The sequence below is a fragment of the Terrapene carolina genome, unplaced genomic scaffold (genome assembly GCF_002925995.2).
Source record: "Terrapene carolina triunguis isolate 2854851 unplaced genomic scaffold, T_m_triunguis-2.0 Scaffold131, whole genome shotgun sequence".
In the NCBI taxonomy this organism is placed as follows: Eukaryota; Metazoa; Chordata; order Testudines; family Emydidae; genus Terrapene; species Terrapene triunguis.
The window spans coordinates 4937934-4958580 of NW_020664482.1; the positions used below are offsets into that span (position 1 = coordinate 4937934).

The following is a 20647-nucleotide window of genomic DNA, read 5'->3' on the forward strand; positions in this document are numbered from 1 at the left end:
AGGTTTCTCAAGCTCATGGTTCCTTGGGAATTCTACTAGATTGCCATCCGCTTTTTAACTGAAATGTATGGGGGGGGAGTGTGAGTGTGTAGTCTTTAAGTTCAGACAGCTGCTGGAATCAGCTAGTCCTGAGGCAGGGAGACACCCTCCCTCTTCCCCCCACGCACACATCAGCTCCCACCTGGCTCTGCACAGCAGTTTCTCATACGCACACACCTGCCTCTATGTTCCTAGTACAGGAGACAGCAGCATTCCACATTAATGATTTGCTCTTTGCTGCTGGAGCTCAACTGTCAGAAATTCCATAACTTCCTGGGGCTTTGAAAAGGGAGGGGTACATGCATGCAGGGCAGCAGAGTTCCAGTGAGCAGATCAGTCACGACGGGCACTGAAAAATACTAGGGGAGGCGAGTACTGGCAATATAATGAACAGCAGCATCTATACTGACACTTTGTTGCTTTAACTTTGCCACCAAAAGTGGCACTGCAGTGTGTACACCTCCACAGTTTTGCTGACAAAAGGCTGCCTTTTCTGGATAAGACTCTGCAGTGTAGACAAGGCCTAACAGTAGCACAGGAATGTTTGTTCTGCTGCAGCATCAACATGAATACACCCACACTTACTTCTTCGAAGTGGACAGTTACAAAAGCCAGACAATAGCCACTTAGTTCACACTTTTCATCTATAAAGGAGATACTCCCCTCAGATGTTACCATTAGTAACCTTTCATGCAGCAATGATCCAACAAAACAGCTCTAAAATAGTAATTAACACCTTTTTCTTCAAAGCTAATATTAACATCTGCACACGCTGAATGCTGGCCAAGACCACTTTTAGAGGTGGCTAAAATTTGTGTGTTGCACTAGTTATCCTCAGATTTCCCAATACGCATCCATTGTTCCACCGCTTTCTTCCAGTCACTCTGTAACTGAAGAAAGGAAATGTGTTAGTACATTGTGTATTGCAAAACAGTGAGGTAATGTAGTTCCTTCTCCTTAAGTGGTAACTGAATACGTTTAGGCCTAGGCTGGACTTCAAGAAGCTGAATGCTCTTCAGCACCCTTTTCACACTAGAAGAGATGATGGCAAAAGCCATCAGATTGGAACATTTGAGTGTGACCCAAGACATGCACAGCTCTTGCACTAATGGTAACTGGAATGTGCAAATGTTATGACTTACTGAATTAATTAACACATAGGACAAAGCTTTCAGACCAGACTGAACTGCTGATACAACTGTGGGAACAAAAACATTACAGCTACATGTCCATCTCCTAATTCACTCCCCGCACATGAAATGATCTGCACTTGATCAGCAAGTGACTTTGGTTCCCTGCAACATTTGGACTGTTACTAAGCATACCAGTGCATTCTGGGACAACCATAACTACAAGGAGTGATGAGTATATCAGCTGGATCATCAAGACACTGTTTATAAGAAAATTGTTTCAAGTAGAGGCAAATTACTTGTTGCATTAATGCCCATTGCAATGGTTTCCTTCATTAGCACAGCTGCCATTCTTGGAGGAAAGAATTAGGAAAATAACTTGAGTGTAAATTATGTATATTAAATCTACAGCAAGTTACAGTAGACCTCACACAATGCATACATGTAACATCTCTTGAATTACAACTGGTCCAGTACACAGTAGATGACAAGTCAAGATATTTACTGACATAAGCAGCAGCTCAATTATCCAAAACATTAGGAGTTGTTCAATTGCCAAGAGTATAACGGCTCATTGCAGTAACTGAACTCTACCAGGGCATGACAATTTTTGTAATACATTTAATATAGTTAGAGAATTACATCTATTAAGCCAGATTATATGAAAGATGAAGAGAAGTGAGCTCTACCAGCAAGATGCCTTGGCAAAAGCCAGGCAAGCAGTCCAAACTGCACCAGTTACTTGGCTCTTTCCTCTTGATTGGGGAAATTCATGTTCTGATCAAGGCTCTGGCTTTTTGTAAATTAAGCTTCACTTTCCCTAGCCCCTAGAAGAAATAAACATACCATCTCTTCAACTCTCCAGTCCCCTCACTGATGCAAGTGGGAAAGAGGACTCAGCAAGGAAAGAGGTCTGCTCCTTAATGCCAGAAACAGTTTGAGGGTGAGTAATTTATAGGGAAGGATCAATGTCTACCTTTGCTGATGTTTGTAAGTTTTCCTAAACAGTGTCAATTTAATAGTTTGTTCGCCCACAAAGTTTGGAATTACCGTCACTGAAACATTTTAAAATGTCAGTTTCACACTAGAGATGCACTGCAAAATGGAGCAGCAGTTGAGTACTTTTTCAGATTCTGCAAACATACTCTGATTTACTTTCGATAGTTGTATTAACAGCCGTTAAGGCTAGGAATTTGTCTTCCTATTTGCCACTGGCAAGATTTTTTTGAGCCCTGGACTCAGATAAAGTTAATTCTGTACTAAACCTTCCATGAGAGGATTTCAGAGCACTCGACAAACAGCTTTGCCATTTACCACCGTGAGGTTGGTAACTTTTATAGGTAAGGAAACAAAAAGCAGAGATTAAGTGGTTTGTACAATGCCACAAAAAATCACCTGTAGCCAGTCTCCCAGTTCCCAGATGGACCTTAACCCTGACCCTGGGCTCCAGTTAGTGGTGGTTTAGAGCAGTGGTTCTCAATCAGGGGTACACAGAGGTCTTCCGGGGGTACATCAAGTCATCTAGATATTTGGCTGGTTTTACAGCTGGCTATATGAAAAGCACTAGTGAAGTCAGTACAAGCTAAAACTTCATAGAGACAATTACCTGTTTATACTGCTCTATATACTGAAATGTAAAATATTTATATTCAAATTGATTTTATAATTATACGGTAATGAGAAAGTAAGCAATTTTTCAGTAATAGTGTGCTGAGACACTTTTGTATTTTTATGTCTGATTTTGTAAGCAAGTAGTTTTTAAGTGAGGTGAAACTTGGAGGTATGCAAGACAAATCAGACTCCTGAAGTAATGTGGAAAGGTTGAGAACCACTGGCTTAGAGATGTTAATACTGATCCTAAGGGCAAATCGAGATGGAGATCTTTTAATTAATTTTTACTTTTCCAGAGTCACATATTATTGATATAAGGAATAGGAATAGGAACGTGGGCTGGCCACAACTTTTTGTTGCAGCCACTATACTGTCCTAGACATGTAGTGGGAAAAAGTAAATCAGCGCAGGAACAAATCCTAGAGTAAAACAGTGTTCTAAGTTAATAGTGCACCCTAGATAGTAAATATTTTCCTCCTCATGTCAAAGTATCTTTAAGTAGTCAAGATAAGTTACAAAGCAATATTATTACATTCTGATAGGGAATTGAGCAGCTATGTAATGCCCTGGGGGCCATACTTTTAAATGACAATTCCAACAGAATAATGTGAAAACACCCAACACAGTAAGAGTCACACTGGTATGTGACATGCTCCACCCTTGCCAGCTAAAAACTCGCAGTACCTGCTTCCCTATTTCAGTTTTTTTAAAGCAGCACTTTAGAGAGCAAACAAGCCATGTTTTACTGCAGGTTCTCTTTTAGAGTATAGATTTTTCATGTAGTTTCTTTTAAATGGGAATGTCCCATCTTTTCTACGCTTTGTTAGGTTTTGAAGTTCACCCAACATCCAAGTTAACCCACATCTTTGCTACTGCAACTGTTTGGTTAGAGACTTTTTGGTAAAATTGTGTTAGAGTAATAATCCATCTGCTTTTATGCTTTTTGGGGGAAGATATTTGTTTCAGTGAGCCTTTCATCCTTATTCAGTTGTCCCAGCAAACTGGAAACATCTGTTCCTGTGCCTGCTGGGCCCCAGATTAAAGGGAATGAGCACTGATGTGAAAGAGGTAGGCTTTGTTATGCTAAACAATAAGCAAATGACCTACAGAACTTGAGCTGTTTTGCTTCATTTGTCTGTTGTTCCACAGTTTAGCTGGAGAACCTCAGGAAAAGCAAACTCAAAGATCATTAGATATTAAATTAAGCTCAGTCATATGATTTTGGATCAAATCTCCATAAAGAAGGTGGCGGCACTGGTTAAAAATTAAAGCTAAACTGCAAAAGCAGCATGGCCATTTTCTTTTAAACAGGCTTATTTTGCCTTAGCTTCATTATCTCAGGAGTAAATTTAAATTAAAGCTAAAAAAGCGAACTCAAAAATCAAAATAAGCATCCGTACAGCAGTTTGTGCTAGTTTAACTACTCTTTACTGAACTCTTAGCTGAGCTAGTGCATCTCACAGACACGGCCTCTGTGTATGCATTTGGTCCAAGTCCTTCCCAGTCATCCTTGCCACTTCCCAACCTGCTAACGTATTCTGTTCAAACATCCTAAAAATTTTGCTTTCAAGTATAAAACCGGGCATGGTCCGTCTCCTCCCCCCCCCCCCCCCCCCAAAAGTGAGATCAAAAGTTTGAGCATGGAAAAAAAAGGAAATTTCTGTAAAGTTACAATGCTATTATATAATTTACCTTTCCTTCTGTTACAGCTGCTGTCACTTATCCATGGAGACGTGTCAGAACTGTACCTCAGACCATCATGCCTTTGAAGGTAATCAACCTGCAACAATTAAAACAGATATGACAGAGCTAGAACAGATTTAAAATGGTTATCCAACCTATTAACTGTCCCGGTCCCAGAAAAGTCACAAGCTTGGGTTTGCAGATTAATGTGTTTCAAGTTTTACTACTTCTCTTTAAGTGGTGGAAGGTTCACTGGCTTGGAATGGACTGGAATGGCTTAGTGATAGGTTGCATGGCTTATGGATTCTCATTCCTTTCCAATGGTGCACTGCCATGTTAAATCCATAAGATGAACGGCAAATTTATTTTGAGGACTAGAGTAGTAACAAGGTTTTTTTTTTTTTTAGTTGGAGGTCTTCAAGTCTACTATATTCAAGAGCATCTTTTGAACTTCATGGCTCTACCTGGGACATGACAACTCACCACAGGTTCTGCCACTTGTACTAGAATTTCCCCATATAATGCAGTTTCACAAAACTAAAATAAAATCAGGCATCCAACTAAACGTCAAGTTTGCAATGGCTTGCTTGAAAATGCCCAATATCCGAGCTGATATATTTGGCAATCTAAGCCAATTCCTGATTTCATCAGGATTTTAATATTTGTTAGAAATATAGTATATGCAGCTTGTTTTAAGTGTCTTCAATGAAACATACTGGGCATAGAGAATTCCCCCTCCCAACCCTACTTTGCAACACATTTTGTCTACGAGCTGCATTCTTAAACGCTTTAGTTTCAAAATTGATGCCATACATGCTTTATATCCATAAGAAGAAATGTTGAATTTGGAAGACTTCTAATGCTTTCCAGCATTGCTTTTCCATAAGATATTGTTTTAAATACAGAAAGCACTTCCATTGCCATGACGTACAGCATGTCTTACTGTACTAAGAGGAAGGTAATTTGGTTCAATTTTGACAGACTGAAAAACTAGTTTGCTTTGCTTACCCATCTTTGCTGTTTCACAGGCATTTGATGCTTTAAATCTGTTGTGGAATGCTGAAAGATTCACTTGTTTTTATGAAGTCATAAGCCTTTGAGAAGTTGGAGAGAAAGACTTCTTTGCTTATCTTATTTTCTCCATTTGCCTTTGGAATCAAAGATGTTCCTTTAAAAGTGAGACACTACACAGAGTTGCAAAAATTTGAAACAGTATGAGTAAGCATCGTTTTGTAGCTTCTTTGATGGAACTGGTCAAACCTTTTATTTACAGTATTCTGTAGTTGACTTATTACATGTAAATGGTTTATTTTGGGGGAGAGGTCCTTGCAAATTCCCAGCAAAACAGTAGGAAGGCAAAGTATGGTCAGCATTATCCATTTGCTGTTTCTGGTTTAGTGACTGAATGGAATCCTGATTTTTTTTTCTTTACACAAGTATCTGAAGAAATTTTGAACTGGGAATATTGTGTGATTTCAGAACCAAGAGGAAACTGAAATTATAGTGTGGCACATCCCCACCACCCTCCAAGTAACTAATTTGTTTAGAATGAGAGTTTGAATGTGTAGAACGATCCATCTCCATTTTAGATGGCTAGATGTTGTGTGGAAGATCTTAGAACTGCTTGTTCCATTCATGAGGAAAATCAGATGGGAAGTGTGGCATTTCAGGGAAACTTTTACTTTGAAAGTTACAACACTAGTACACAGCTCAACTTTTATACATTTAACATCTGCTTTTTGAAAGAAATGTTAACAATTTTGAAATGAAATTAAACATTGTTTTTAACTTTTCCTCACAAAAGCATAAAAATCATGGAGGGGGAAACTTAACAGGCAACAATAAAAAAAGGTAAGAACAACTTTTCCTTTTAGTAGTCCTCTGGTAGTAAAGATAGAACAACTTCCACTTGGGTTTGTGAGAAGTAAATCTGTCTTGGTCCAAAAGTTTATGATTGTTTTTCAGTATCTGCTTCTGCCTCCACCCCTATCAGATCGGCTTCCTCCACGGCCACCACCTCTGGGTGCTCCGCGGCTTGAACTGCTGTATGAATCACGGGGAGGAGGGTAACCCCTTTCCATGGAAGGGGGAAGACCTCTGTCTTGTCTTCCAACACGATCACGACCACTTGAGTAGACATCACTTCTGCTGCTTGAATAACTTTCTCGACTTCCATATCCATCTCGTGTACTGCCGTAATCATCATAGCGACTGCTTCCACCATAAGATGGCGGGGGCCCTCGTGCAGGTGGAGCACTACGTGAGTTACCTGCAGGGTCAATGGTCAGGTAATATGGCAACACTATAAGTTATATATAACAATTTAAATCTGAATTTACAGAATTGCTGCACTAAAGTTTACTGTTACTCTTTTGTATGAATTGAGATGTTCATAATATAATCTGCCATGTTGGGACATTTATAGTGGGGGCTGTGTATCAGGCAGCGAATGAATTTAAAGACTGTTTGAAAGGACTGAAGACGGTGTTTATTTCAAGCAGGCTCTTTTGGGGGATATTCCAGAACAGCTTGTTATTTTTAGAGAAGAAACTCAGCCATATTTTCCAGTGATAGTTGCAATTCTGAACTGTAGACTTTGCTTCGTTAGGTTATGGTAATCATTTGATCATCTTGTTAAATAAACTAAATTGCATTCTCACTTTCACTGTGAGGAGAAAACTGAGTGTGACATTCCCCCTTAAATGCAAGCAGCCTAGTAAATCAGGATTAGGAAGCCTTTACAAACTCTGCTACAAGATCCTCAAAATGGGTCCTTACCATAACTCTCATATGAATCTCTGTAAGAGCCTCCACTTGGATGATCTGAATAGTCTCTATCGCGTCCACCACCATAGCCATCACGATCACTATAAGAAGAAAAACTGCTGAGACTTACTACAAATCAGTGTTGACACAGGGTGTGACTGAAGTTGAGAAAAATACAATGCTAGGTACCTGTATCCTCTAGAGGGGTACTCATCACGTGAGCTGGAATGACCATAATCACGGTATGCATAATCTCTTGGAGGTGGCGCATAATCTCTTGTATCCCTGGAACTTGGATAATCTCTACTTGAATAACTAGAAAAAAGTGATAGTTGTATTATTTATAGGTATCATAGAATCATAGGGCTGGAAGGGACCTTGAGAGGTCATCTAGTCCAGTCCCCTGCACTCATGGCAGGACTAAGTATTATCTAGACCATCCCTGACAGGTGTTTATCTAATCTGCTCTTAAAAATCTCCAATGATAGAGATTCCACAACCTCCCTAGGCAATTTAGTCCAGTGCTTAACCACCCTCATAGGAAGTTTTTCCTAATGTGCAACCTAATCCATCCTTGCTTCAATTTTTCCTCCCTCCTCTCTGTAACCACGTTGTATGTACTTGAATCGCCGCTCAGTCTTCTCTTCTTCAGACTAAACAAACCCATTTTTTCAGTCTTCCCTCACAGGCCATGTTTTCTAGACCTTTAATCATTTTCATTGCTTTTCTCTAGACTTTCTCCAATTTGTCCGCATCTTTCCCGAAACGTGGTGCCCAGAACTGGACAGAATACTCCACTTCAGAACTAATCAGCATGGAGCAGAGTGGAAGAATTATTTCTTATGTCTGGTTTACAACGCTCCTGCTAATACATCGTAGAATGACATTTGCTTCCTGCCCCCGCCAAACTGTGTTACACTGTTAACTCATATTTAGCTTGTGATCCAGTATGATCATCAGCTAACTTTCCACAGAACTCCTTCCTAGGCAGTCATTTCCCATTTTGTATGTGTGCAATTGATTGTTCCTTCCTAACTGCAGCACTTTGCATTTGTCCTTATTGAATTTCATCCTATTTACTTCAGAGCATTTTGATTTTTAATCTTATCCTCCAAAGCACTTGCTCCCAGCTCGCTTGGTATCGTCCGCAAACTTTGTAAGCGTACTCTCTATGCTATTATCTAAACCACTGATGAAGATGTTGAACAGAATTTGACCCAGAACGGATCTGTACAGGAGCCCACTCAATATGCCCTTCCAGCTTGAATGTGAACCACTAATAACTAACTACTCTCTGGAATTGTTTTCCAACTAGTTATGCATCCACCTTATAGTAGCTCCATCTAGAGTGTATTTCCCTAGTTTGTTTATAAGAAGTTCATGCGAGACAGTATCAAAATGCCTTACTAAAGTCAAAACATACCACATCTACCACTTGTTACCCCGTCAAAGAAAGCTATTAGATTAGCTTGACATAATTTGTTCTCAACAAATCCATGCTGTTACTTATCACCTTATTATCTGCAAGTTGATTATTTTCCCCAGGTTGTCCTTATTTCCCTTTTTATAGATGGGCATTACATTTGCCCTTTTCCAGTCCTCTGGAATCTCTCTCGTCTTCCATGACTTTTCAAAGTCAAATGTTTAGAGATCTCCTCAATTAGCTTAAGTATTCTAGGATGTATTTCATCAGGCCGTGGCGACTTGAAGACATCTAACTTGTCTAGGTAGTTTTTAAATTGTTCTTTCCCTATTTTAGCCTCTGATCCTACCTCATTTTCACTGCTATTCACATTATGTTAGACGCCCAATTGCTACTAAACTTTCTGGTGAAAGCTGAAACGAAGTCATTTAGCACTTCCACCATTTCCACGTTTTGTTATTGTACTCCCTCACCAGCATTGTGTACCGTGCCTACACTGTCCTTGGTCTTCCTCTTGCTTCTAATGTATTTCTGAATGCTTTATTGTTACCCTTTATGTCTCTAGCTAATTTAATCTGTTTTTGTGCCTTGGCCTTTCTAATTTTGTCCCTACATACTTGCATTATTTGGTTATATTCATCCTTTGTAATTTGACTTAGTTTTCCCTTTAGACTTGCTTCCCATGGGACCTTACCAACCAACTGCCTGAGTTTGGTTAAGTCTACCTTCTTGAAATCCATTATCTGTATTGTGCTGTTCTCCTTCCTACCATTCCTTAAAATCATGAACGCTACCATTTCATGATCACTTTCACGTAAGCTACCCTCCACTTTCAAATTCTCAACCAGCTCCTCATAGATGAGCATAATTCTCTGCAGGCAAAATTAGAAATCAGGACCCTGGTATTAAGCTTTAACTATAATGCATTAACTTTACCTGTCTTTTGTACTATAACCATCATCTCTTGGCGACATGTAGACATCTCTCCGTGATGGCATTGGCTCTCTGCGTGGAGGACCACCGTAACTGTCTCTTCCACGGGATACAGGAGCTTTAAAGAAGGACAATACAGGTAAACCAACTGTTTAAAAATGAAGCAAGAATGAAGGACAACTGCTGCAGAGGAAGTTCCTCAAATGCAAAGTTGTATTAACAGCATAGTTCAGAGTTATTGAGGAGATCACTTTGCTATAGTCTGCATTCAGTGCAATACTGTTTCATGGCTCTGCTAGTCAAACTAAGAAACAGCAGTAGAGGAACATCTTTAAAAAGTCACAGACCTGAAAGTTCTGCTGACACGAAGAGTTAATAGTATAATGTTTGGTTGTATAGCTAACAAACAATGAATTTGATTTAAAGTGATTGGTGATTTGTTACAGGCATGGATAAATCCAGCCTCGTTACTCCAGACAACCAAAAAAACCACATTGAACAACTCCTTACCTCTCCCTCCCATTCCACTACTGCTACGCACTGGCCCTGAAGGTGCCGATCTTTTAGGTGGAGGTCCGCCACTTCGTGGAGGTGGACCCCTTTTCATTGGAAGTGGCCCTCTAGAAGAACCTAAAAAGACAGAGTAAGACAACCGGTTATTTACGTGAAGAACTAGATAAGCCATTTTTTATATTGCTGCAGTTTAAATGTCTAAAATTTGAGATACTTAAGCAGTGGCAAATCAGTACCATCAAGCCAGAGCAGAAATCTGTAGGAGGAACTTAGAACTGCAACACTGACCACATGCATGCTCCCTGAGATTCCAAAATGGCCCTTTTTTTGGTACAGCGGTCAAATCTGGGAAGCCCCAGTCAGGAATAAAAGATGCCGTGTGACCAAAGGAGGAAGAGCAACGTAAATCAGATTACATGGTCACATAGCCTAGACAATGCACAAGTCCACTGTTTCCAGATAGTGTGGCCAAATAAGGAACAGAACAGCCTAAAAGCAGATTTGACCACATCCTACCCTCGAAGTTATGCAGGACCCACTATACAGACCCCACAGAACAGAAATCCTTAAGTATTTAGGGGGAACTGCTTTCTGGCTGTTTTGCATTCAAGCTTCAGCTACACCGCAGATAAGGGACTACTTGCTTCTCCCATTAAGAAAGCAGCGTGTTTCATTTTAGTCCAGTATCCAGACAAACACTAACAAAACCTTGTGTGCTACTCTAACGTTTTCTACATCAAAGGATAGCCAGTCGAATCTCTCTCCTAAAAGCTACAGCTCTAGACCGTGCTATATTAAACAAGCAGCGCTCAAAGTTTGCAGAATTAAGCTTGACCCTCCAAGGATCAATCCCTGAAGTCAGTAGCTATTGCTTATTGAGTTTGTGTCTTCTGGCAGTAAGACTTCAAATTGTTCACCTTTTTCCCAGCTGCAAGATGATTTTCAAACCAGGACACCAGAAAGCTTCCTCGCTCGCTTGCAAGGCAGGAGTTTTGCTTTCCATTTTAGCCCAAAGTCAAGCAGAATGTTATATGAGAAAGGAACCCTCACACACTAGAAGGTTTAAGTCTAATTACCTAGCCAATAATCTGACTCAACTGCAGAATGCACATTTTGATCTGTTTTAATTTAAAAACAAGGAATACTTTATTCAGTGGCTTAATTTTTCAGAAGGATATTGTCACCTTCCAAAACTGATAGTTTTGCATGTTGTCCAAGTATAATCAGATATGTAAATACATACCCAAGTGACTCCCTCTTGAAGGTGGTCCTCTTGCTCCACTTCCGCCTCTTCCACCTCTAAGGCCCCTGGGAGGACCTCTGCTTCTTGGAGGGGGCGGTGGCCCACGTCTACCACCACTTTCAAAGGATGGCTTGGTTGCTTGTTCCACTTTAATTGCTTTCCCATCTAGTGACTAAAAAAAGAAGCTGTTTTACTCAGTGCTCAGTTATGCTTCTATGTCATAAATAAGCAACTGGGCTGGATGGACCATTGGTCTGACCCAGTAGAGCCATTCTTATATTCAGCTTTCCTGTTACTGGGCTTTTACAAGCCTACTTAATTTATAATGTAATTCTAGAACAGCTCTGAATCTTCAGAATGCCAGTATAAACAACTGGGAATGTACTCAGAAGGAATACGTTCTACAGGAAGGTCCTTTGCTCCTGTGGCACTTAAGGAAAATCTGCAGCAATTTCAGAAATTAGAACTCTGGTATTTTTGTGGTGTTTAAACTTAGAACATATTATTTAAAACAGACATATGTTCTATGTATGTACTACTCTCCAGTTTCAGTTTTCAATAGGCCATAGGATTTTTGTACCAAACTATAGTGGCATCAGAAGTTCCAGGGATGAAGCTTAAAGGGTTATCAGCTGGAGCTTTTGGCACATGGGAAGGCAGTTGGACGCATTCACTTGATGTTTCTGCTAAGATGATCAGCCATGAACTAAATTAAAACTGGCATGAAAACTAAAGGCAGTTTCAGAATTAACACTGAACTGAACTGGGCAGTTGATACTTTTGCACTATTGCATCAGGCTGCCTACTCAAAAAGGTGACAGTCAGTTTATGTTGTTTTCAAGGTTCTCTGAAACCACTAGGGATAGATTTTTTTTTTTTTTAAAGCAAGAGCTGATTCTAGATTTAAGGCACGGCTCTACAAAAATGGGTGCCTTGTGGGGTCATAATACAAGCCCAGTGGTTCAATATATTCAACAAGTAAACTCAAAGTTTTACGGCTGCTTTATTACCAGCCTATTATATGCTGGATTATCAAAAGTTTTGGAATCAAAGAGTCAAGAGTCCTTAAAGGATTTGAGCCTATCTACCAAGACTGCAAGCTCTGTGAAAGGTGTGTGTTATTTAGGTTTCTGCACATCTACTCTGCCCAGAACTCAAAAAGGACAAAAATGCTGCGCTAAATACATCATCTCATTAAAAAGAATCAAATTGATTATTTTTGTTCTCCCTTTCTGCAGTTAGTGATTATGAGGCCATCACTCACCAGTAAAGAGAGAGGTGTCTGCAGCCTGTAGGTGGTGACACCCCCTTACCACCCACATCTTTGAAGCTTTATAGAAATTAGTTCCCTATGGTGCAGTACAAGCACTCTCCCATAGCATCTGTTACCCAAGAGTCCAACTCAGTCTGTTGGATACAAGCTGGAGACACAAATATTGGTAAACTGGATTGTTTAAATTAGAACTACTATGACAAGGCATCTTCATGGCTCATGGAAAAGCCATCAGTTGTCATGAGCTGAAATATTCTAGAAACAGAAGCAAGTGTTTTGATTGGTTAGTTTCAATTGCATGAGGATGCCATCACTTCTTGGACATAGTTTGTCTGAAGAGGTCACTAAGAGACAGCAGAAAGACTGGAAGGAGCAAGCTTTATCATGACCATTCTCCCCACCTTCTCCTGGCTCATTGTAGATTCCTGCCACTTTTGGGCCTTTGCTGTCCTGATACCAAAATACCTCTTTGGCCATATCTGGCATTGTCTAAATTCTGAATACCTGGAATGCAAGCTTTAAGTGCCTGTTGTCACCTATTCCCTAATGTGTGGTTTTCCTTCCCCATGTTACTTTAAAAAAATTTCCTTTTTTTGGTGTGCTTTCTGTTCAATGAGAGCCTGGCTTACTCAGCCAAGATAACACCACCTTCTGCAGCAGGTGCTGTGAACCTGTGACCAAAGGCCAGCTACAAATGCCTGGGATAGTCCAATGCTAGTAAGTTTGCAAAGGTCTTAAGTGACTAACAGGATGATGTGCAGAGCCTGTGTTTTACCAGCAGCTAGGATGCAAGTGAAGAAAACAAGCAATAGTGACAAGCTGCATTATTTTATCTTTGCTTTTATTTTTCCTACCTATAAGCTTCTTGTTTGATTCTAAAATAAACAGATTTAATTCCAACAGCTCAAGACAATCTAAATGAACAGTCTTTTTGGGATTAGACAGCTAATACAATTTTCAGTGCCTTCGGAGAAAGCTCAAACAGGGGTCTACCCTATAAAAAGGAGACTACAGATGAAAAACAATAATTAAAAATAAAAGCCTTAAAGTTAAAATGTTTTAATTATTTCCATTTCTCTTCGTGTCCATAAAAGGTCAGAAATTTAAATAGTGGTTACTACAATGACAGCTAACAATAACTTGATATAAAACCCCAAGCCACCTTTAACTGTTTAGTGTTGTATCAGCAGAACAATGGTTTTACTAACACCTTATCCTTTGCTGGGCCCAAGACAGCCTTATGAACACAGCACATCCAATAGTTGGTTCATGTCTTAAGCTTAGTTTTATAAACTCTTTGGGAGCAGCGATCACCTTGCTAGTTTGTGTAGTGCCTAGAATAGGGACCTGGTCTCTAGATACTCTGCAACAAGTACTGACGTTCAGAGCCATGGTCATAAAAGCCACACAGGTCCTGACCCAACAAAGAACTACAGTTGCTGGTGTACTACCTACGCGGAAGCTGGGAATGGGCAATCAGTATAACCCTATAAAGGTGGACTGGGGAGGTTCTTATTAAGTGAGGATTAGAGAATTACCCTTGACAACAGCTGTAAAGATTGCCAAGAAACAGTACCAAGGTGTGCTATTAATGCCTAAAACCTTGAAGTAACATCATGCTAGCTAAAGCATAAGATGTCAGTGGATTAGTTTGTGAATTGGCGGACATTTAATAGACATGTCATTCCTCTTATACTGCTCATTGCTAACTGTTTCTGTAGTCTGACTTCAACTTCAATTAGCCAAGATGGGCAGGGATGCAAAAACGGTAAATACTTTCATTATTAGCAAGGTAACAGGTCCAGGTTCACTGACAGAGCAGCTAGAAATGAGCACTTCCTTGCTTGCTATCATAACACACGGCTGTCATACTGTCCTGACACACTTTGTATTATGTGGTGCTTGATTGAACAGCAGAAAGGATTTTCAAGTTCACCTGATGGCCTGCAACCAGACACTCTTATACAGAGTTTGGCTTTCCATATGTTTTACTGACCATAAACCGTCCACTTTCTCAGACCAAACTGAATGCATCTGCAATAGTTGGTACTAGAAAGACCTATCAGCCCACTGATGACTAGGACAGCCTTCAGTAAAATAATAAACAGTATACCTAAATCACCTATATTTGGACTGTATGGCACTACCAATCACTGATGCAAGGATCTCCTCCGCAGGTAGGCAGAGGTCATACCTAAAATCATAAAAATGTATGACTGGAAGTGTCCTTGAAAGGTCATGGAGAGCATGTTAACTATAATCTCAGGAAAACTGCACTGTGAGCACCTACATTAAGAGTATCTGGCAAATGCCTTCATTAGTAGAAAAGCCTTGGCTAGTGGAGCCTAGCTAGGATAGTTCCAGAGAGGGCTTATCTGTAGTGATCACCATCTATGAAGAAGCAAAGGTACTTTGTGAGCTAATCTGACTGCAGTGTAAAATTATATGCTTTATGCCTGAACCAGTTTCAGAGAGAAAAAAAAATAGGGATAAAAGTTTGTGGTACTACACATAATTTGAACTCTGATGTAATTGTTCAGTTTCCTTAAATCCATCATGGGATTAAGACAGTCTTTTTAGAATGACGAAGCATCTATGAAGTAATTTCTTCTGTACTGCTTGAACATTTCTTTTGACACTCATCCTTATTACAGAACTCAGTTTTACCCTGAATAGTGGATCATGTGAGGGATTTCTGAAAACGTATAGGAAAGAAGCTAGGAGGCAGCACAGGATGGAACTCAATCTCATATGGACCAAATAGCAGCCCAAACCCAGTGATCTGTGGTAATTTCACTCCACAAGGATGAGAATCACCCATCCCCAACAGAGAACAAAAGCAAAGCTATCTTGACCCCCAGCAACTATCAAACTTGAGAATTATTAGAAGTGAGAGTGTAAAAGGCAGAATAACTCGACCAATCTGAAATGTTGTGCTCTCTTTTGTGCTGTTGGGAAGACTTGGACTTGAGATGACAGAAAGAACCAAAAGCGTAGAACTCCCATGCGGCTTTTTTTCCCAGAGGTCAGTCTTGCTGTATCCCAACAATCCTGCACCTGGTTTAAGCTACTACTCCCTATACAGAAAGCTGCTGCTGCTTTCCCACTATAGGAAACCATAGAACCGAAGAGGCCCCTTTATGGGAACAAGGTAAGGATCTAAAGATGGAAACAAGCCTCTGGCTCATGGGAGTTCTGTCCTATAGAAAGCCTGGGGGAATGCATGCGTCTTTTCTGACCTAAGGTGTCTCAGAGGAATAGCATTACAGAGCACCAGCGTTGGGATATCTTCCACAACGTTCAAATGACTAAAAGATGAAGGATGCAATGTTGTAGCTATATTGGTCCCAGGATATTAGAGAGACAAGGTGGGTGAGGTAATGTCTCTCTCACCAACAGAAATTGGTCCAATACATGTCTCACCTACACCTTTTTGCCTGTCCCTCTCTTTTCTAATTTAAGCAGATGCAGATATTTAAACTGTTCTGTGGCCCAGAAACTAAGTAAGCTACTATTAAAAATATGATAAAGTTTTTAAAGATTTTCCATGTAAGGACTTTCATTCCATGCATCTGCAGTTGACCACAGGAAGAAGGAATCAAAAGCTGTTGGACACTTAGGACCACTCTTCAGAACATTACGGGCATCGAGAGGGTGCTCATACAACCCAAAAGGCACCACTTTATTACGGTTCTAGGAATTCCGTGATGCAGAAGGTGCATACTATTTTAGAATGCACAGATCTCCTCAAAGAAATAAAATTAAACATTATATAAACAAGCCAGTATTTTAGCTAATACACTGGGCATTTGTTCTAAAAGTTCCAAGTGTGGCCAATCTTATACTGTAATACAGAAGACCTAAAATAAGAACAAGCAATCATTTGTTTTAAGAGGAGTTTTAGAATAGTACTCTACACACATTGCCTAATGATCAAATCCTCTCAGCCAGTCACTAATCTCCAGTGCCGCTGCAGTTAAAGCATAAAATTATTTCAAGCCACTCTGGTTTAAACTGTATTTAAGAGGACTTTAGAATTGTGCTACATAGTTCTCAGTATTACAGTAACCTGCATATTTTGAGGTAAATCCTGGAATAACAGCACCTTTAAGGAACTGTCTACAAGTCAGTAAAAGATTGCCTTCCAAGTCACATGATTGTGAACTTTGCCTCAGAAAGATGGCTCATCTCTGAAATGGTGGCACAAGTTGTAACACTAAGTTGGGCATGAGCACCAAGAACACATGTTCAAACAGTTTGACCGCAAGTCATGCTATAGCTAGCTTTTACTGTTTGTGTTTGATTGTCACTGAGACACAACATAAGGCAAGGATTAAGAGAGCTTTGCTGAAATTAAATATTTTAACTAAGAACGCTACCAGCACGTTGATGTTCCGTTCCCAGGATGCCATAGATACTTACTAAAAAGCTATTGAAACACTGCAAAATATAATGCTTAATCACACTAAGATATGCACTCAAAACATAACAAATGATTGAATATAATCCAAATTGTGAAGAGTGTCAAATGACAACTAAAGAACTAGCTATAGAAGACAAGTAATATCAATACAGGCTTCCTCAACTGCCCCACCGATGTGTCCATTGATTTAGAGGGGACACCTCCAAGGAAAAAGAAAATTCAGTCCTGCTACATAGTTGTTCAGATCTTGAGACTGCAAAAAGGAGGGCTGTGATGCTGGTCAGCAACAGCAGACATTTCCCACAGGGAAGGCAACTGCAATCAACTTTGCAATATCACCCTGGACTACATACTAGCCTGTGACCTACAGATCAAAGGCTATGTATCCCCATTACTACCCTGGGCCTTTGCAATTATTTCATAAAAAGTTGACAATGTATAGCTACATTATTTGCATATCAGTTTAAATGAAGCAATTCAATCCTTTCCTATCAAAAGTTACTGTTCCTAGTTAAATTGCCAGATTTGAGAAAGGAGCATACATGCAATCATGGTTGTTACTACTATTGAATGATATAGCTGACAAGCCACCTTCCTTATCACGCTTAAGTCTGGTAGTGTGTGCTTAATAAGCACAGATATCCGTTATCCATCTCCTCTACAGCAGGACCGGACCGATAAATGCTAAAAGACTTGAGTAACTGTCTCAAATTCCAAAAAACAAATGGAACTGTTTTTCTTTAACTTTGTAGTTATCAAAATATGTCAATATTTAGCCCATGGAGACTCCCATCTTTACAGATTAAAAAATTGTATTTGTATCAATTCAGTACTGTAGATGCTGTTCATAACCAAATTTAGACTTTGATAAGAGTTGTGTAGCTTTTGGCTTTACAAACAGATGGGGTAAGAATTTGTATGATAATAAAAAGCTAAAAACTTCATCTGAAAGGCATCCTGATTTTCAAAGATACATAAATCAGCTTCCCTCTTATTCTCACTAGCAGGAAGCTTTCACCCAATCCCCAAATCCTGGGACAGGAAGAGAAGCTTTAATAAATGCCACTTCTACAGGGGTAGCAAAGATTACGTTTAGCATTTGTAAGTTTAGCAGCAGAAAAGAAATTTGGTCATTTGTTACAGTAGGACTTGTCTCTCAGGTTTTAATACAAGTCTAGTTCGTAAAGCACACTATTAAATTCAAATAATTAAGATTGACACTGCACTGCAGTAGTGATAGAACAAGCATGTTTTATTGACACTGCACTGCAGTAGTGATAGAACAAGCATGTTTTATCAAACATCATACCTTTCCATTCATATCTCTGGCAGCATCCTTTGCATCTGCTGGGCTCTCAAATGTGACAAAAGCAAATCCTCTGGACTTGTTGGTTTCACGATCCTTCATCAAGAGAACTGCAATACAAACCTAAATGTTATTCTACTTTTCATAAAGCTCACAGCATAACCTACCCCTTACAACGTGCTCAGTACTTCTTAGAGGATTATGAAAGTAATATCACTTCAGCTGATCAATTCCGTAAGATTCATCACAGCACAACTTTTAGTTAGTATCCATTTAGAAATGTTATTTTTACCTTCCACGATGCGCCCATATTTGCCAAATACAGCCTCAAGAGCTTTCTCATTTGTCTCTGTATTCAGTCCGCCAATGAACAGTTTCCCAGGACGATCCGCTTCAACCATTTTGACTCTAGCAGGACCTATTAAACATAAGTAAGTTCCATTAGTGAGACATGATGGCATTAGATTTAAGAAAATTTCTCTTTTGTAAGAGATTGTGAACGCCAGAATGTATTTAAACTCTCGCCCTCCCTCTCCTTCCTCACCATATAAAAGTGACTTCTCCTAACCAAGTCAGTTAGAAACTTCAGAGTGAAAAAGAAACAGAGACCATTTGTAAGAAAGAAATGAGATAGCTGGACACAAAATACAGTATCAATTTTACAAAGCAATATTCATAATTAGCATCCTAATAGTATTTCTAACAGATGAACCTATATAATTTGAATCATCTAAAAGGAAGACAAACATGCTATAAAATACAGTGCCAGGAAACAAACTTTTTTTTTTTTTGGCTGATGAGACCTTAATAAGCCCTGCTCTAACTGCACAGGATGTAGGAATGACGTTTCATGGGCAGAAGGAGCAATTTTTAAATCCTATGGAAACAAAGCAAAATCCTTTCCCAGAGGGAAAGAAGCAGGACCCTGCAGCTACGTTTAAAATGGTGCAAAACCATCTCAGGCTCATTCGCTTCAGGCCGGTTTCGGCCAGTCAGCTCTTTATTTCCAAACTCGGTACAAGCCTACTTTGGAAACCAGGGTCCGTTTTTCAACATGTTGCTAACAAGCGGGCCGGGCCGCGCCACGCTGCCCCAGGGGCCGGGTGCAAACCGCCGCTGTAGCGCAGATGGGAGCCAGCAGCTACGGGAGGAATGTGCCATGGCTGCTTCACCCCCCCTCCACCCCCCACCCAGTGGCGGGAAAACCAGAGCCCCCCCCCGAATACCGCGGGCTCGGCAGCCACGATGCGGCGCGGGGTGTGGACGCGCGCTGCGGCCCGGGAGAGGACAGCACGCGGGACCAGCCGCCAGCCACAAAGACAAAGGCGGGGGCTCGTGAGCCCCAGGCAAGGCGGGCGGAAGGGGGGGAGGAGAGAGCGTTAGACCCTCAACAGTCTCGCGACACTACCACAAAATGGCGGCCACGTTTGGCGGGGATAATCTCCTACCGGAGAGGCGGGTCGCCTCGGCAGCTAAACTGGGAACTACCAGACCACGTGTGTCTGGCCCGGCATCGAGCCACCCCAACCGCAACAAAGAGCCGAGCCGAGCCGCGCCCCCTCCCCCGCGCGCGCGCGCACACACACACCGCGAGGTCCACACCAGCGGGACCCGACCATTACCCTACACCTAAAATGGCGGCCACCGCTCCTCACGCGGTTGGACACCCCCCCCTCCACGCGCGCGCAGCCCGGGAATGCGCCGACCAAGGCGGCGCGGCGCCAAACCGCAGCCAGTGCCCGGCCACCCCGCTCCAGAGCGGGAGGAAGTTTTAACTCCCCGACGGAAGGTCGGGACCTGACCCTCTCCAAAAAAACACCCTTCTTCCCTATCCCTTTGGCGCCCTCTTTCCTGCCCCCCGGCCCTGCTCTCCTCTCCCGCTCCATTCCCGCCTGCCCCGGCCGGCACTCACCTCCCCTCCCGATCCCGTCCTCGCGGACTGAGCTGCAACTGCGCAATGAGAGAGCGAACAAAGCCGCTGCAGGCCTTTATATAAGTGACGTCACCGCCTCGAACGCGACGGCGAGACCCGGATGCAGCCGCCAGCGGGGAGGGGGCGCGTCAGGGGGGGGCTAAAGAGGCCCGAGCCGTTGTAGGAGCTTGGGGATAAGGAGCTTTCTTCTGTGTGGGGGGCGATTGTCTGCTCTAGGGGGAAAGAAAGGGCCCTGGAGCCAGCCTCATACCGCTGGCCTCGCGCACAGACCCAGCCCTCGCCTGCACTTCAAAATGAGATCGGTCTAGGGTCGACCCAATCCCTGCTGTGAATGCAGCGAAACTGAGGGGACGATTCGTCCCTGACCTAAC

The 20647-nt window shown here is 41.3% G+C and overlaps 1 protein-coding gene and 1 non-coding gene across 5 annotated transcripts; both read right to left on the minus strand.

Moving 5' to 3' along the window:
• Positions 1 to 6122: 6122 nt before the first annotated feature.
• RBMX (RNA binding motif protein X-linked) lies at positions 6123 to 20318 on the minus strand. Of its 4 annotated transcripts, none has more exons than XM_029911834.1 (9): positions 20256 to 20318; positions 18636 to 18761; positions 18347 to 18453; positions 11342 to 11513; positions 10096 to 10215; positions 9589 to 9703; positions 7419 to 7544; positions 7242 to 7330; positions 6123 to 6732 (listed from the first exon to the last, which is right to left on the minus strand). In XM_029911834.1, the coding sequence occupies exons 2-9, from the start codon at positions 18742 to 18744 to the stop codon at positions 6425 to 6427; spliced, it is 1146 nt and encodes a 381-aa protein (XP_029767694.1). In that variant the 5' UTR covers positions 18745 to 18761; positions 20256 to 20318; the 3' UTR covers positions 6123 to 6424. The 4 variants fall into 4 exon arrangements, with proteins under 4 accessions (XP_029767694.1, XP_029767691.1, XP_029767693.1 ...); XM_029911831.1 differs by having other exon boundaries at positions 7242 to 7345; XM_029911833.1 differs by having other exon boundaries at positions 7242 to 7345; positions 18636 to 18751; positions 20256 to 20312.
• LOC112108834 lies at positions 18521 to 18594 on the minus strand. The gene has a single exon (XR_002908269.1). It is a non-coding gene; the product is annotated as a small nucleolar RNA SNORD61 (small nucleolar RNA).
• Positions 20319 to 20647: the final 329 nt, after the last annotated feature.